General features: G+C 56.5%; 5 protein-coding genes across 5 annotated transcripts; 1 reads left to right on the top strand and 4 right to left on the bottom strand.

Annotated features, from left to right (window-relative positions):
* On the bottom strand, positions 1 to 1,484 carry GLOTRDRAFT_122772 (RTA1-domain-containing protein; the record flags this gene model as incomplete). Its single annotated transcript, XM_007871041.1, has 10 exons — positions 1 to 116; positions 174 to 244; positions 314 to 545; positions 602 to 641; positions 700 to 774; positions 837 to 859; positions 923 to 1,035; positions 1,088 to 1,232; positions 1,286 to 1,399; positions 1,463 to 1,484. 10 exons carry the CDS (start codon positions 1,482 to 1,484, stop codon positions 1 to 3), a joined length of 951 nt encoding a protein of 316 aa, XP_007869232.1.
* A 5,294-nt stretch (positions 1,485 to 6,778) lies between these two features.
* Positions 6,779 to 7,809, top strand: GLOTRDRAFT_122773 (uncharacterized protein; the record flags this gene model as incomplete). The annotated part of the gene is made up of 5 exons (XM_007871042.1): positions 6,779 to 6,812; positions 6,926 to 6,948; positions 7,022 to 7,431; positions 7,507 to 7,665; positions 7,721 to 7,809. The coding sequence occupies 5 exons, from the start codon at positions 6,779 to 6,781 to the stop codon at positions 7,791 to 7,793; spliced, it is 699 nt and encodes a 232-aa protein (XP_007869233.1). The 3' UTR covers positions 7,794 to 7,809.
* Positions 7,810 to 7,845: 36 nt separating this feature from the next.
* GLOTRDRAFT_112137 (enolase C-terminal domain-like protein) lies at positions 7,846 to 10,415 on the bottom strand. The gene is made up of 12 exons (XM_007871043.1): positions 10,344 to 10,415; positions 10,241 to 10,286; positions 10,090 to 10,192; positions 9,918 to 10,033; positions 9,746 to 9,866; positions 9,542 to 9,669; positions 9,205 to 9,395; positions 8,925 to 9,072; positions 8,620 to 8,841; positions 8,473 to 8,538; positions 8,187 to 8,333; positions 7,846 to 8,126 (listed from the first exon to the last, which is right to left on the bottom strand). Exons 1-12 carry the CDS (start codon positions 10,372 to 10,374, stop codon positions 8,042 to 8,044), a joined length of 1,404 nt encoding a protein of 467 aa, XP_007869234.1. The 5' UTR covers positions 10,375 to 10,415; the 3' UTR covers positions 7,846 to 8,041.
* Positions 10,416 to 10,644: 229 nt separating this feature from the next.
* Positions 10,645 to 12,681, bottom strand: GLOTRDRAFT_64771 (uncharacterized protein). Its single transcript, XM_007871044.1, has 9 exons — positions 12,290 to 12,681; positions 11,941 to 12,090; positions 11,743 to 11,793; positions 11,594 to 11,659; positions 11,473 to 11,536; positions 11,300 to 11,425; positions 11,112 to 11,225; positions 11,025 to 11,051; positions 10,645 to 10,964 (listed from the first exon to the last, which is right to left on the bottom strand). The coding sequence occupies exons 1-9, from the start codon at positions 12,530 to 12,532 to the stop codon at positions 10,825 to 10,827; spliced, it is 981 nt and encodes a 326-aa protein (XP_007869235.1). The 5' UTR covers positions 12,533 to 12,681; the 3' UTR covers positions 10,645 to 10,824.
* Positions 12,682 to 12,891: 210 nt separating this feature from the next.
* On the bottom strand, positions 12,892 to 14,528 carry GLOTRDRAFT_64772 (uncharacterized protein). The gene is made up of 4 exons (XM_007871045.1): positions 13,735 to 14,528; positions 13,567 to 13,666; positions 13,350 to 13,507; positions 12,892 to 13,285 (listed from the first exon to the last, which is right to left on the bottom strand). Exons 1-3 carry the CDS (start codon positions 14,494 to 14,496, stop codon positions 13,410 to 13,412), a joined length of 960 nt encoding a protein of 319 aa, XP_007869236.1. The 5' UTR covers positions 14,497 to 14,528; the 3' UTR covers positions 12,892 to 13,285; positions 13,350 to 13,409.
* Positions 14,529 to 16,138: the final 1,610 nt, after the last annotated feature.

Consider the following 16,138-nt stretch of genomic DNA (forward strand, 5'->3'; position numbering starts at 1 on the left):
CTAAGCTTTCTCGGCCCACGACGCCTTGCTTGAGCGCGGCGCCTCGAGGAGGAAGCCGGGGTGGAAGACGTTCAGGGTGAACATCGCCAGGAAGACCATTGTGCCGTCGAGCACGTCTGCGTAACAAACGCATCAGCGTGGTGGAAGAGACGAAGAGAGGCGGGGAAACACACTGAAGTATACCTGCGTCCCGATCACGCGACCGTTCCACCCGTCCGAGAGCTCCACCGTGCGGTATATCGACCTATGATTACCACACGAATCAGTCCATATCCCACAACAGCTAATACGCCTATGTGGATGTTAATCTTACCGGATGAACAGACAGAGCGTGCTGAAGCACATCGCGCCAATCATCGCCTTCAGTCTCTTATCCACGAGGCCGCGGGGGCCGTTCGCTGTCCATTGCACGTCGTACGGGGCGGGGGAGAGCGTGTCGGACGAGCGAGAGACGGGGGGCGCGGCGACGGGCGCGCGCGCGGGGCGGTCGAGGTGGTAGCGGACGAAGTACTCGGTGACGAGGAGCATGAAGATCGAGAGGATCGCTATTTTTGCAGTGTCAGTCTTTTGGATTGGTGGGAGGGGGGGAGGCAGGACGTACCCAGCTGGAAGCCGATACCTGCTAACATGATTTTGGTGCCCTTTACAAGAATTCGGATAGGTTAGCAGGAGGGAACAGAAGTGACGAGGGAGACGCACCAGCTTCTGCGAGCTCTCGCTGTTGCCCGAGGCGAGCCCGCCGCCGAAGGCCTGCAGCACGAGGGCGACGACATCCTATATCCACTCAGTGATTAGCGTCATGTACGCGAGTACTTATGGCAGAATGAAGGGCTCACGGAAGTGCAGAAGATGATCGTATCTAGCGGGCGGGTCGGGTCAGGTCAGGTCAGCCGGGCACGGGGGAGACAACGAGGGTACTCACACATGCGCGGCGTAAGGCGACTATACTGCGGACCCAGCCGCCGCGTAAGCCGACCGAAGATGACAAATATCGCCGCGAGCAGCGGCGTCGGGGAAATGATCGTTGAACTAAGCCTGGGGGAGCGTCAGACTCTGAGGACAATCTCTGGAGTAGAGAGCTGCCTACTGCATGAGGAATGGCGTGTCGTTGGGGATATTCAGCGTCGACCACGTTCGGCCGCTCCATCCGATAAGCTCGCCGCATGCCGCTAGGACAGCGGTGGGGAGCAGGAACCACAGGCGGAAGAGGACCGCTTCCGCCAAGTGCAACGCTGGGGAAATGTCAGTCAGAATCGGGGAGGGGGTTGGAAAATATGGGACTTACCACCGGATATGCCGAAGAGCACGAGGAAGAGAATGCATACCCATTGTGTCGGGATGTAGTGATATGGCGAGAGCTCCCAGACTAGGTCGGCCGGGATGGAGGTGACTGCGAGTACTATTATTATTGTCGTTTCATGATCAGTGGACGCGCGAAGGAGAATGAAGCAGGAATATCTACCTGTGGTGTTGGTTGAACTCATCCTGGCGGAGGTAAGTATGGAAGCTACGTTTACCCTACTGCACAGAGGACCGTACATTTAAGGACGCGCAAGCGTCCGAAGCTACCGGTACACAGCACGCCGCAGGGGACCCTCCTGGATGCCGGGAGGTGTGCGCAGTCGCGCATGGGCTGCGGTGTCATTCCTTTGCATTGAACGTTTCTCTGGGCCGCAGTCGCGAGTCTCAGTGATGTGCACTGGACGTTGCCACAAGCGTGCGGCGCTCAGCCGGCTACGGCGATGGCGAGCCGTACGCGTAGTTGGTGGCGGGCTGGAGCATTATCTTCACTGCCCCGGAGCGGCGGGATAACCAACGACAACGAGGAAGGTGGTGATATTGATGCCGTGCCTGGCGCGGGCGGTGATGGCAAAGAAGCACTGCTGTGCTGAGGCTGTGCAGAACGTTGCTTGCTCCCTGATTGGTCCGCGCAGTCGATGTCTGGTCACGATCAGTCTATGCAAATGTACACGAAATCATGTCCTCTCCATATGGTTACTTCTTGAATCTTTGAATTTTGACTAGACCCAACTATAAGTCCACCTAGGTCCTACGTCAATCTATTCACCGAGAAAGTTTCCTTAATGTGACCTCAAGGGCTTTGCGACACGCCGCGTTATGCCTTTTGTCTCGATTTCGTAGGCGATGGGCAGTTTCGCTAAGCAAAGTCCAGTGTAGGTCTGGGCCGTCAGCTGGAAAAGCGAGGTAAGTATAGTAACGTCTGGTAAGAGAACGTGTACATCTTACACATGCGATGCCTGTGATTGAGTCTACAAGCCCGTGAGCCGTCAAAGGTCTCATTCACAAAGCTTATGAACATGGATCCCAACTATCTCCCCACTACGGTTCCCATCAGTTACTGGTACATTTCCCCCCTGCGCGCAGCATACTACGCGCCACCAGGCCTTCCCCAGAACAGTTCCTGATCGAGGTTTATGTTTTGAGATGACAGTGATAGACCTAGTGATGCCGCAGTCCGGTTCCCGAACCTGGGAGAACCGGTTCGAACCTCGGACCGGACCCAGGTTCTGGTCCGCGGTCCGGCTTTAGGGCGAACTTGAAATGAGGTCCAGGTGGGGCCACAGTGCCCGAACCATACCTAAATATGGTAATTTTGAAGGGTTCGAACCCGAACCTGACTGGACCCAACGCCATTTTGGGTTCTTTGAGGTTCATGGTCCGGACATTTACCCGAACTGGACCTTGGGTCTGGTCCCAGGTCTGGAAATTTGGGCCAATAACCGGACCGAGCCAGACCGCGGTATCACTAGATAGACCTGTATGACCACCCTGCATGCACAGCACTCACCACGACTTTTGAGCTCTAGAATGACAACACTCGTCTTCACGAGAAGACATGACAGTCAGCGAGGTGTAGCCGTCCACACAGACGTTGATAGGCACTAACACACGACAACACCAAAGACCAAAAAGAAATAAAACCTAAATCACCCAGTGGTATGGGTGTAGGCGGTCTAAGGCGATTGAAGGGTAATATTTAAGTTCGAAGGGAGGGGGAGAAGTTAGATGCCGTAGGGTAGCCCGTAGGAAAACCTAAAACAAACAAAATCTTGAGGCCTGAAACAAACAGTATAGCAATTCTCCGGAGTATTTATCTCCGAAGTTTGCCAGTAGCCCGGGTGGGGAGTTCCACTGAACCCAAACAATAGTCTCGTGCCTACAGACGCTTGGTGAATTTTATACTTTAAATCCGGAGCTTACTTGGATCGATATGCGATGGCGGAGTTATCTAGTTTCGACGAGTCAGGCCTATTGGCAAAGCTAGGATTGATTGTAGACGCTAAGTCCGATGCGAAGGGACTCCGAGGGTCGCTGAGATGATGATTCTGGTATGCTGAGAGGGTGAAGTACAAAACTTGGATTTTCCACTATGCTCCATACATTTTTATGCTATTGGAATGGTTTTGCGTCCGCCCGGAGTTAAATAACGAATATGCTCCGCATCCCACACAATTACTCAGCCTTTGCCCACTGCTATACCATGTCCCATACGATCCTGCCGTGTTTCCACGTGCTCATCCTAGGTCCTAGAGGTAGCCTCGACGCGTCAATGCTCGCTTGAAGTGCCTCATCACGCGGTACTGCAGGCTGATCACGTGCGGATTAGCTCCGGCCGCTTGCTGACTGATACGTTCCGTCCGGCCGTCGATTTACGTCCGCTGACTCGGTCGCTTTGACGGAAACGAAGGGGAGTGATGACTGGGGAGTGGTAATACCAATGACTCACTGCGACGCGGGCCTCCGCCGTTCCTGGAGATAATTAGTCACAAAGGTATTCTTCCGGGTGACTTCGGAGCGTCTGGCTGCGGAGCTAAATCATATTGGTGATCTGCGCCTGCCTTGAGGACGTTAGAAGGTCCGGAATTAAATCCAGAACCCTTCGTCGGTTACTTGTAGCGTAAGAGGTTCGACAGGTGGTGTCGAATAAACTTTGGAGGGGATGTATGGTGTGTCGAATTCGCAATTTCGGGGGTCAGAAGATCGCTGGGGCTTATCAACGTTGCACATGGCAGTCAGCGGTTTGGTAATGCTCAAGGGATTTGGAACAGCCCGCCGATGTACTGCCAAGTCCACTCAAAGTATCTGAGCACACCTGTGTTACGACTCTACCATTGTCCCTGCTATATGCAAATGATACCTAACCTCTGGAATGACACTGTGCATTTTGGACTCTTGGGATTCATGATCTTCAGCGAGGTGTGGCCGTGGCCTAGCGGACTTGCCAAAAATCGACTCGAGGTGGTGAGAGGACCCCTGAACATACTGATCGAGGTTTGACACCTATTCCATATAAATGCGAGGTCTGAAGGCTGAATGTCGGATACGGTCGTGGTAGAATGTGGTGAAGTGTTCAGGAGGCTGGATATTCATCGAACGAAAGAGAGGACATGGGAAAGATGGTCATTCCAAGCCAAAATGTGTTTGAAGCAGGTAAAATGTTGACCAGGTATACTGGTGCTATGATTTGGTAGTAGCAGAGGCTCCTGGGTGCTGAAAATGGCCAGTTCCTGTGACTGCCAAGAATCCTTAATATGCCAACCAGCCAAAAAAGGGGGGATAGAGAGTAATCCTCATCTATTCACCTACGTCTACACCATCATATGACCTCAGGGCGCAGATGCGGACACTGCTCATCAGCCAGAAGTCATCCTCGGAAACAAATTTCTCCTGCAATTGGACCACTATAAGTGGATCCGGCCAATGGTGCAGGCAGTGTTCTGGGTCCTCTCATGTACCAACATCCCACATGTGGTCGTTGACACCCACCGTCGCAAGGGACGCTATGTCTGCGGCCAAGTCTACGGCCAGGAAGGGATGAAATCACTGCATGTTGCCCATGTACAAGAAATGGAGATTTGGGAACTCGCCCAAGCGATCCAGCTACCACACAGTAAGTGTCCCAGCACACGCAGCCGTATGGCAATCTATGTGTTCGAACGCAGATATTAGACATCAGCACTTCTCTGAATCCCTGAGGACCTGGGAGTCCTGACAGCAACACCTCAGGATGACTACAAATTAGTAATAGTGGCACTAGGCCAGTGACTTGTAGTCGGCACTACAACAGCCATGTAGTGAGACTACAGACCCAGTAGTAGTCACACCAGCATTGGCCAATCACGCCATAAGAATCCTAACCGGCGCGGACTCTCACGGTCAGTGGCTGAACACGTCCTGATGGGTCCTGAACTGACAAAATGGACCTTCTGAGCACTGATATCTGAGAGCTCCTGAAGGCTCCTGAGGGCTCCTGAGAGGGCCTGAGGAAATTTCCTCAGGAGCTGTCAGGAGCTGTCAGGACAGATGCAGAAGTGCTGATGGATGCAGAGACGAAAGGTTGTTCGGAAGGCAATCCGCGAGTCGTCGGCACTGTTCATCAGTCCACTTCATGCTGCTGACATCACTATTCCAGCCTGCGAAGCCCCGATTGAGGCCAAGAACCCTGATAGGACTCTCGCAATTTAGGATCGCAGCTAACGTGACGACTGGGTCGTCATGGAAGGGGAAAGCGAGGTCTAACCGGCAAAGAGCCGGCAAGTGCCCTATAGTCTCCACTAATGCCTGTAGCTTGTTCCGCGTAAACACAATCTCAGCCTCTAACTTCAGAGACTGCAGTTGAGACAGGGAGGAGACATGTCCTTGCAAGAGCGTAAGGACGGTTGGATCGTCACTAAATACTGAGAGAGGAGATTGCGGTGAATTCAAGTGATGGAGGACTAAGCCCAGCCAGGAGATATGCTCGCTGAACAGGGTGTAGAGATGCAGATGAGTCAGTTGTGAAAGAGGGGGGATGGGCAAAACAAACACCAGCCAGCCCTCAATTTCAAGCTTCCGGAGAGTATTTTGATTGTTGCATATGATCTCCTCCAATAAAAGACATGAGAGGGGATCGTGAGAGGGGATCAACTCTGTGCAATCCTTCTGGAAAATGCTCATCCTCCACATCCTCTCCATCGGCACAGCAAATGAATGAGCTACGATGTCTGAGACCAGCTAGTGAAGTCACAATCTTTTCCTGTCCGAGCACGTACCTTGTCACACCGGAGGGGTAATAGGTCAGTATTCAAGGACGGGAAATACAAAATATATGTACCTTGGTAACTGCAGCGGCGGTGGCCTTTCGAGTGTCACATAGCCCCGGGTTACGAGTCCTCGTAGCCCGGCGCCTCCCGACCTGGGACTTAAAGCTTCATTGCCGCGGGCTACCAGCTGGGCTACGGACTCGTAGCCGCAGAGCCTGGGAACGGTGTTGAAATATTCCAAGCAAACGGAAGACGAGCGCGTTTGCCCCAGGCGGTCGGTTGCCCGAAGGGCAATTGCGTACAGTACATCGAGTAGATACAACGAATATATATGAATTTCTTATCACCTTATCAGTTGGGCCCACCTGCGGCGGTCCCCCCCTGACCACGCGCAACACGTCGCGAGCTCGCAAGCTCGATCCCGACTCCCGGAATCCAACAAACGGAGATTAAATAGGGCTCCGGGCTAGGCTACAGGGCTGCCATAGCCCAGCTGTCAGCGGGCGGGACGTTCTCGTAGGTCGCGTGGCTTTGCGAAAGATCAAGCATGACCTGAAGTAGGTGTGGAAACGCAACTCCTCATAGTTACATGTTCATATCTGACCGTAGTCACTCAATGAATCAGGCAATCGGATAGGCGCAAGTTCCTGAGATAAGTCTAAGTATTAAAGCGCTACCTCCTTCCCCTCCCCCCCAATCCCCCCTTCCCTTCCCTGCTTCTCGGACTGTCGGCCATGTCTTTCACATATTGTAACATCAGGCTAGCAGGTTCGTATGAACATGACTCCCTCTCTTCCAAACTTTTAGTTCTGATAGAAAAGGAAACCCTCTCGCACAGCCGATGCGTCCCTAGCTCTCTCAATCCCAATACTATTGTACAGGATACATAGGAATGGGATCACCAGTGCGTATCCCGAAATACTTACTAATTGCAACTTATTGTAACGCCTGCTGCAGATGTCTCGCTCTCTACGCAGATCATGCACTGCATGGTCTTCATCGCACGCTACATCGACCTGTTCGCCCTCCCAAGAACGAACATATACAACACGTCTATGAAGCTGTACCTCCTCTCCGGTTCCCTGATCACTCTCTTCACCCTCCTCCGGCGGCACGGCCCGTTCTCCAAGCAGCAGCAGCAGACCACCCTCTGGCACGTCCTCCTCACCGCCGCCCCCTGCTTACTGCTCGCGTGCCTTGCGCACTATGGCGGGAGCTTCAAGTGGATGGAGATCGCATGGGCGTTCTCCATGTACCTCGCCGCGTTCGCGGACATACCGCAATTGGTCGAGTATGACAGGATGGAGACGAAGGACCGCCTGCTGACGGCGTACCTCGTGCTGTGCTTCTATTTCCGTGCGCTGTACATCCCGCATTGGGTCCTCCGGTGCGGCCCCCTCTTCTTTCCTCGCGGCAAGCGGATTTCCCTATAGACTTACGTGCTTATTCCTTGTTCTCGCAGGTACTTCGACGAAGGCCGCGTCGATCCCATCGCCACCGTCTCGGGCGTAACTCAAACAACGATCTATATCTTCTACGGCCTCCTCATCGTTCTCCATCACTCTCGTCGCCAAGCCACCCGAGCCGCCCTCGACGCGGAAGTGCAGGTCGATGACGTTAGGTACGCTCCGCCGTTCTCTACCGCCATTCCCTCCGTAACCCACGTCGGGTTCTAGCTCGCCGGGTAAGGTGCCCATCGAGGAGAAGGTTGCCATCCCTGTCGAGACTGCGCCGGCGACGGCTGTGTAAAGTTGTCCCTGCGCCGTTCGGAATCCAGGTAACGCGTCCGATATTCTGTGGATGCGCTACACTTGTTCTCGGTACGACGTCTCAGGGACATCTATCCTTACCGTCATGTCACGCGTGTCCCAATCCGCCCTTTGAGTAATCAAAAAATAATCGACGAGTACAACTGAACACCGTGATCACTGATACACATCGTTATTGCACAACTCAAACTTTTTGCCCAACTCAGTACTGTCACATGTTCCCTTCGTTCACTGCTTCCCCCCCTTCGCCTTGACCCAATAACTCCCATGCGGGAACCCAAACTCCGCGATACTCTCCTTCCGCATCTCGATGCTAAAAACCACGTCAGCGCGCCGTACCTCCCACCAACGAAGAAAAGAACAGGAAACGCACCTGTACCCCTCCGCGGGGTTGGCGGGCACGTTGTAGCGCCCGCGCGCGTTGATCGAGCACGGGAAGAGGAAGTGCTCGTGCAGGTGGTCGACGAACTCGAGCACGTTGCGCTCCATGCTGCCCGAGACGGCGATGTAGTCGATTAGGCTAGCGGCGGGGCGGTTGGAAGCGAAGCGGTGGATTAAGGCGCGAGGGATAGGGAGGGCGCGGGCAGGGAAGGGAGGGCAGAACGGGAAAGAAGGGTGAGTGAGCGGGGATAACGGGGCAGGACGGAGGGAGAACGTACCTCAGGTGGATAACGTACTCGCACAAACCAACACCCCCTGCATGCGGGCACACCGGCACCCCGAACCTAGAAAAGAACCATCAACACCCACTTCTTCCCTTTCCCCCAAACCCAAACCCAAACCCAAACCGAAGCACAAACGCTCACTTGGCCGCCATAAACAACACGCTGAGCACCTCGCTCACCCCCGCGAGCCTGCACGAGTCGATCTGGCAGACATCGATCGCCTCCGCCTGCAACAACTGCTTGAACACCATGCGGTTGTGCGCGTGCTCGCCCGTCGCGACGCCGATCCCGTGCGGCTTGAGCGCCCTGCGGATCGCCGCGTGCCCGAGGATGTCGTCGGGCGCGGTGGGCTCTTCGATGAACCTGGCATGCGAGTTATTAGGGGAAGGAAGACGGGGATGGGGATGGGGATGGGGATGGGGATGGGGATAGCAGAGTAGGCGCACCAAGGCTTGATCTCCTCCAGGCCCCTTACGTAGTCGATCGCCTGCTGGACGTCCCACACCTGGTTCGCGTCGATCATGAGCACCGCGCCCGTCGGGCCCGCGTTCTTCCCCCTCAGCTCCGGGCCGTTCGGGTCCCTCGCCTTGCTCCCTGCTCCCATTCACAAGACATCATCAGTACTCCCCTTCCCTTTCCCGCCCCTCACCCAATACCCAATACCCAAAACGCGGGAATATGAAGGATGCAGGGATGCAGGGATGCAAAGGATGAGGGGCAACGCACCTTCAGGCAAGTATTGCGGGTCGTCGATTATGCTGCGGATGATCTTGCCGCGGCGCAGGTCGTTCTCGAGGCTCGCGCCGACCTTCATCTTGAAGTGGTTGAAGCCCGCCTGGACGGCCTCCTTCGTGAGCCGCGCGACCTTCTCGTCCGAGTAGCCGAGCCAGCCCGCGGAGGTGACGTACGCTGGGTATCTGTGGGGCGGGTGGTTAGGTTAGCGCGCGCGTGATGTGGCTGGCGTTTGGTGTGGGATGTGGAGGGGAAGGGGGGAAGCGAAGGGAAAGACGGGGGGGAGAAGGGGAAAGGGAGGTATGGAAGGGAAGAAAAGGCGAGCACGCACCCAACCTCGCGGACGTGCGCCTCGCGCTCCTTCTTCCCCGCCTCGTTCTTCTTCAGCATGGCCAGCGCCTCCTCCTTCGTGATCGCGTCCGAGATGTAGCGCCACGCCGCGGAGCGCACGAGCTCCTCCTACAGGCCCACGCCCAGTTAGCAACTATGCGAGGCCGGGGCAGGGAAAGGGACAAGGGGAAGAAGGGAGACGCACAGGGCTCATATCCACGACGAGCTTCCACAATGGCTTGTTGCGTGCACGGGCGTACATGTCCCAGAGCGCGTTGTCGACCGCGCCGGTCGCGATGTGGATCACGCCCTTCTCCGGGCCGATCCTGCACAAAGCCCGTCGATTCTTACTCTCTGTGAGTTGGCCATGTACTCACCAGCGCAGCTGCGGGTCGGCGACGAGCAGCTCCCAGGCCTTGCCCATGTCCGCGAAGAGCTCCTCGGCGCTCTTGCCCACGAGGCGGCTGGCGACCTGGCGGATGGCTTCGCAGACCTGCCCGCCGTGGTATCAGTTACTGTGTGAGGAATGGAAACACGGAAGGGTCGCACGATGTCGTTCCCGCGGCCGATGGTGAAGGTCATGCCGTGGCCTACGAGGTCGGACGAGGTGTAGAGCGAGATGTACGCGGACGAGTAGTCGCAGTCGGTGTTCCTGTACACTCCTCAGTCTTTGCCTCCTGCAGGGCATGCATCCACGTACATCGCGTCCGTCCCATCGCCCGTCAAGCTTGTCGGGAACCGCACATCTGTCGCACCACCTTCAGCGTCACTACCCCCCGCACCGCACCCTCCATCCCACTAACCGTGAATCTCGAAATGCGTAATCGTGGCCATCTCGCTGAGTCAGCGATGGGTAGAGAAAGAGGACGAAAGCCGGAGCGGGTGCATCGTCGGAGGGGCTGCTTATAGCCTCGCTCGCCGGGGCCCATGGCCTGTCTGAAGGGACGGCCCGGTGTGGCCGCCGGCTCGCCGGGCCGGGGGGTATATCCGTAGCAGAGTCGCTTGACCGGCTGTGTCGCTGCACTGCACGCCCTACAGACTCAGTCTCGCTTTCGTCCAAATGCTCGTGGCCGACGATGCGCAGAAGTTGCTTTTTCGAAGAGGACGACACCGTACTTGGAACATTGGCTGGCTGCTTGACCGTCTGATGTATGATACAATTTATAGCAAGGCAAGCTACTGCGTGCACACGCCGATGATGATAATGAAAAGAGAAACGACACCCCTGTCGTCTCCGCCTTGCGCCGTCCTCCCGATCCTCCCTGGCACCCCCTGATCATGAGCTCAATCCCTCTGGCCGAAATCGTACGCGTTCCCAAACGCGCGGTCGAGGTACTTCACCGGCGGGTCCACAAAGTCCGCAGGCATATCCAGCAGCGGGTTCGCCAGGAGCAGCTCCATGCCCTTTGGGAACTCCAGACGCACTACGCACAAGAGGTCAGCGTCCATCATCAACTTAACCTAATGCAACTTTTAAGACGTACTTTGGTTCCGGTACCACGGCGCGAAATCTAACCCACGTTTTCCGTCAAGGTGTGAGACGCAGGAGAGCAAGGAGATGCACAACGCACGTATCATCGCCAACATCACCCTCGGCACATCCGTCCTATTCGGCTTCCCGCAATGCCACAACCTCAAATCCCTCAGCACGATCGACCCCTTCGGTACCACCGGCTGGAACGGGCCTGCCGCCACCCACCCCGTTCATTCAGCCCTTTGCGCACAACCGGCCGGTAAGCAAGTGTGTACATGTACCCACCTTTCTCCGGCGCCTCGGCCTTGCGCCGCGCGAGCAGCTCCTCGCGGATCCTCCCCGACGCGCGGTCGCCGTGCAGCGACACCTGCGAGTCGGGCTGCGCCATGTTCTGCGTGCCGAGCCACAGCTCTTCTCCGCACGTTCAGCATCGCTCCTTAACCGACGCCGGAGCGTACCTGTGGACCCGTTCTCCGGCGTCATGTCCACCAGCCCGACGTTAACCACGAGCGCGAACGGGATCTACGTTCGGCCCGTTTGCTCATCCCACATGCAGGTATGGGAGCGGCGGGAACTGACCTTGGGGTGCGCAAAGTCCGCGTCCGTATGCACCGGCTGGCTCTCCGTCGCCTTGAGCGCCGTATTCTACGTGCAACACACGCACGCACGCACGCATTAAGTCGTCGGTCCCCGCGGAGCGAGGAACGTGGAATGGACGGATAGCTTACCCCGGAGCAGAACGTCATCTTCGGCCTTCCGCCCAGCAGCGCAGAGGTCACCTGTACCCGCCGCACCAAGTCAGCATCATCGCAGAACCCACGTCGCCCACACATTCCCCCGCTCAGCATCCCCACCTCCGATCGGGAGGCAAGGACCGAGCGGACGAGCGAAGTAGTGAGGGTGAAGTAAGAAGCATGTGGGCTCACGTCCACCGCCAAGGGGTTCACGAAAATATCCTCGAACCACATCCCCGGCTCGGGCGGCGGGTCCTGCTGGATGTTGTCGCGGTTGTAGTTGAACGGCGAGTTCTCGCGCGAGCAGAGGTACTCCGCGTCGCGCACCATGCGTTCGTTCAGCTGTCAATCCTTTTCAGTCCCGGTCGTCCAAGCGAGCAAGCGAGCGGGGGAAGCAAGCAAGCGAGTGGGGGAAGCAAGCAAGCGAGTGGGGGAAGCAAGCAAGCGAGTGGGGGAAGCAAGCAAGCGAGTGGGGGAAGGGAAGGGAAGGGGGGAAGGGCAGGCAGGAAGGAAGGAAGGAGAGTCCGAACCCGCGACCGACCTTATCCAGATGCGCGTGGCTCACCACGCCCTCGAGCATCACGATCCCGTCTTCGTGCAGCGCCTCCAGCGCCGTCTGCATATGCCTCGGCGCGAGCCGCCCCGCCGCGCGCTCCGCCTGGCTCGGGGCGACGCTCCGTATCCCCGGCGCGGGGGGCGCGGCATGCGTCGCGAGGAGACGAGCTCGTGCTGCCGCGAGGGCGGGGCGCGCGGCCACACGCGCGCGGAGCTTGAGGAGGTGCATGGTTAACGTTGGATGGAGGCGAGGAGGAAGGGAGGAGGAAGGTAAGAGGGACGGGGACGGGAGCGCAGGGTACTTATACCGACGCCCAGGCTCCCGGTGCCCCGTGATTTGCGTTAGACGTAAGTAAATGAGATCGTAGCTGCCCAGTCCGAGAGTACCGGCCGCCCCTGACACTAGGACTCCTGCCCCGGAGGGCGGTCCGAGTCGCTCAACCTTACTGCGGCAGGGGTCGTATGCCCGAGGTATATCCAAGCGTTGATTGGGATGGCTTTGGAAATACATAACGACCGCAGGAGCAAGCCCCGAGGCGGGAGCTTAACACGCCGAATGACCCCCGCATCCGAGACTGCTTCGAGTATCGGGAAGTAACATTGTGGGTGTAGAATATCAACTCATCCTCCATGGGGTAAGAACAATTTTGGGTGTAGAATATCAACTCGTCATCCATGGGGTAAGAAAAATCGAAGGCGGGGAAGATGGGGAACAGAGGACTGAACACGTCTGTCACCGCACTTCGGCTCGCAATAATCAATCGGATAGGCAAACAACCCCGGCCCCTCACGCCGACAACACCGGACCATCTACATGGGACTTGGAGCCAGCGTCCCTTAGCCCAGACCCTTCTCCCTCCTCGCGGCGGGCAGTATGGGGAAACGTCTCCCCGCGATAGAATCCGACCCAATTGCGGTGTGACCCGGGAGGTAATAGATACCAGGGTTAGGGTTCGCATATACGGCCTGTCTCAGAACCATCCTGAGGATGCCCTGGCTTTATGAATAGCCACCCCATAGCAAGGATACAAGACGCCGGAACATACCACATGAGCAGATCGCAGTTGTGTCCAAAAACACCGTAATGTCATTCCCCCCGTGGTTCATCACATATCATCCACACTCCACTGGTAGCTTTCCAGCCGCGTCCGTTTCTTCTCGTTGATCCGCTGGAACAATTTCTTCTCAAACCCGTTACTACGATCTAGAGAATCGCGCGTTAGTGGTTGATTAGAACGAATATGTGAAGTAGCGTAGACGTACCGACACCGTCCCACCTGTATCCAGGCCTTATGCCAAATCGATTGGGCGGTGGTGGAGGGCCATTATACTCTGGCTTCTTCGGCCCTTTACCCCGCTTCTTCTACAGACCAGGAAATAGAAAGAACACATGAGCCTTCCCGCGCACATAGAATCGAGTGAACCACTTACAGTCAAGAACGCCGCCATAGGATCTTCCCACCGCTCCTGCTCCCTCAGCCGCTCATTCAGCTCCTTATCGTCCGCGTATCGCGCCAAGTCGCGCCCTCTCATCTTCTCCATCTCCTCCTTCATCTTCTCCGCCTCGCCGCGCTGCACGAGGCCCTTGCCCCACTCCATCTTGCGCGCCTCCCGCTCCTCCCGCTCGCGCTTCTTGCGCGCGGCCTCCGCCCGCTCCGCCTTCACGTCAATGCGCCGCCCAGAGGCGTCGCGGTAGACCGTCTCCTGCGCCAGCTTCGCCTCCTCGTCTTCGGCCTCTCCTGCTTTGAGCTTACTGGGCTCCTTCGGGGCGCGTTGTTTCCGGAGCTGCGCGGCAGTGACGAGCCCGCCGGTCACCTGCGCGGAGACCTCCTCGCGGCCCTGCGCGTCCACCACCAGCGGCTTGTCCTCTTCGCGCTCCTTCTCCTCCTTCTCCTTCTCCCTCTCCCGGACGGTCGTCCATCCGCTATCCGGCTCGCCCTCCACCTTGCGCTTCTTGAACGACCGGTCGGAGGCGACCACGGCCTCCTTCATCACGTCGTCCTCCTCTCCATCTTCCCCCTCAGGACCTGCTCCGAAACCTGCGTCGTCGTCTTTGATGAATGCAGCCGAGGCGGATGTGGTGGCGGTGGATGTGGTGGCCTTGCGTTTCTTCTTCTTGCCGGTCTTAGCAAGGATCGCGTCGGCCTTCGGCCCAGACATGTATCGCTCGGCAAGGTAGGCTTTGAGGGACATCGTGGGCGCGTAAAAGGGTGGGGATAGCAGACGAGAGGAGGGGGTTTGGCGTTGAAGCCTGTTCAAGCTTTCAAGAAGAAAGCGTGACGGTAACGCGTGACAAGTGTTTTGCAAAACGACGTCTTACGTCTCGATTCTTGAACCTGACGGCTAAAGCATAGGAACTCCTTTTCTCTTCTAAGCGTCTTATGGACTGGATATCTTCGACGAGGTGTATTTCTGTCTCACAAGGCTTGGAAGCTTCGAGGCTGGTCACAGTGATCAGGCACTATGGCAAGCACAGCCGGAACTTCAACGAGCTATCCGTGTCCAAAGACATGGCTATGAAAGCTTGCAGTGAAGGTCTGGCTGCTCTTTTAAATTTAACTATCATTGTTCCGCTCAGTCCCAGCCGGTACCCGTGAAGGTGCAGTTTGCACGACACCAATTCAGCTCGGGTCCCGAGGACAACCTTGTCTCACTCCGCCGGTCTCAATGGCTGGATACAACGTCAAGTATCCACATTTCAGTAGCGTCCCTCATCTCTAGGGAGGATATCTTAGCAATCTATAAGTCAGGCAGGACGTAGATGGATACCGAGCACTACTCTCCGGCAAGAATCCTTATCATAATGGCCCATTCACGTCAAGACACTTAATCCCTCCGTCCACGATGGCCACTCGATACTGGAGTATCCCTCTCAGCCGCGGGGAAAGTGCTCCCGTGGGCTCCGGTTCACTATCCCCGACGTATGATGGCTCAGCCGAAGTAATACGTTGTCCGTTTCTGCTCCAGCGTCGGCCCGGGTGACTATGCGTCGTCCACCCACGTGAAGATTGTCAGGTGGAAAGTCCAAGCAAATCCATGAACTCCGACCCCTTCTTACGATCAGAATATGTACTTCGAGCGAACTAAAAGCCTCCATCGTCGGTGGCATCTATTTGCTCGCGTTTGAGGACATGAATGATGGCGTGAGAATTGTTTGGCAATGTACCACGTTAGATATTATTCACTATTCGGACCTCGCTCCCTAGCTGGAATGGACGTTTCGGCAAGTTCTACGTGCAGCAATGGAAAAGGAACATAATTTGTGCTTAATATATTGTGACAGAGGGGCTGAGTCCGTCATCAGGGCTGATAGGGTCACCCGAGTGACGCCAAAAGCGAGACGCCTTAGACTTGGGACTACACCCCAAGACGCGAGACCAAGGGGTCTTGAAAACCTTATTTTGCCACCCCACCTGAACGCCCCCCCTGGGTACCCCACCTCGTCCCCCTTGACTTCAACGCTCGAGCATCGGTCTACACACAGTACACGTCACCGCCTACACTAGTATAATAAGGCCGTCCGCTACTCTGCTCGACACCCCGTCCTCGCTGTCTTCCCCGTCGACCACCATGCCCTTGCCGCTTCCGGCCGCGGTCCGGGTAGAAGTCTGGTAGCAAACCCCAACCCTAGGGTGTACCGCCACGGGTCAGGTGACAACGCCAGCGTCGGCGCCCGGCGTGTTGTCGCCGCCCGCTTTAGGCCTGTCGTCGTCGTCGCCGACGATGAGCATGGCTGTAGCATTTGTATGTAGTCGTAGAAATATGGAATAAATCTCATTAAATACACAAAATTCGTTTGATGGATTTGACATGTATGTGCCGCCACTTACATGCT

Source organism: Gloeophyllum trabeum (genome assembly GCF_000344685.1).
Source record: "Gloeophyllum trabeum ATCC 11539 unplaced genomic scaffold GLOTRscaffold_00013, whole genome shotgun sequence".
NCBI lineage: Eukaryota > Fungi > Basidiomycota > Agaricomycetes > Gloeophyllales > Gloeophyllaceae > Gloeophyllum > Gloeophyllum trabeum.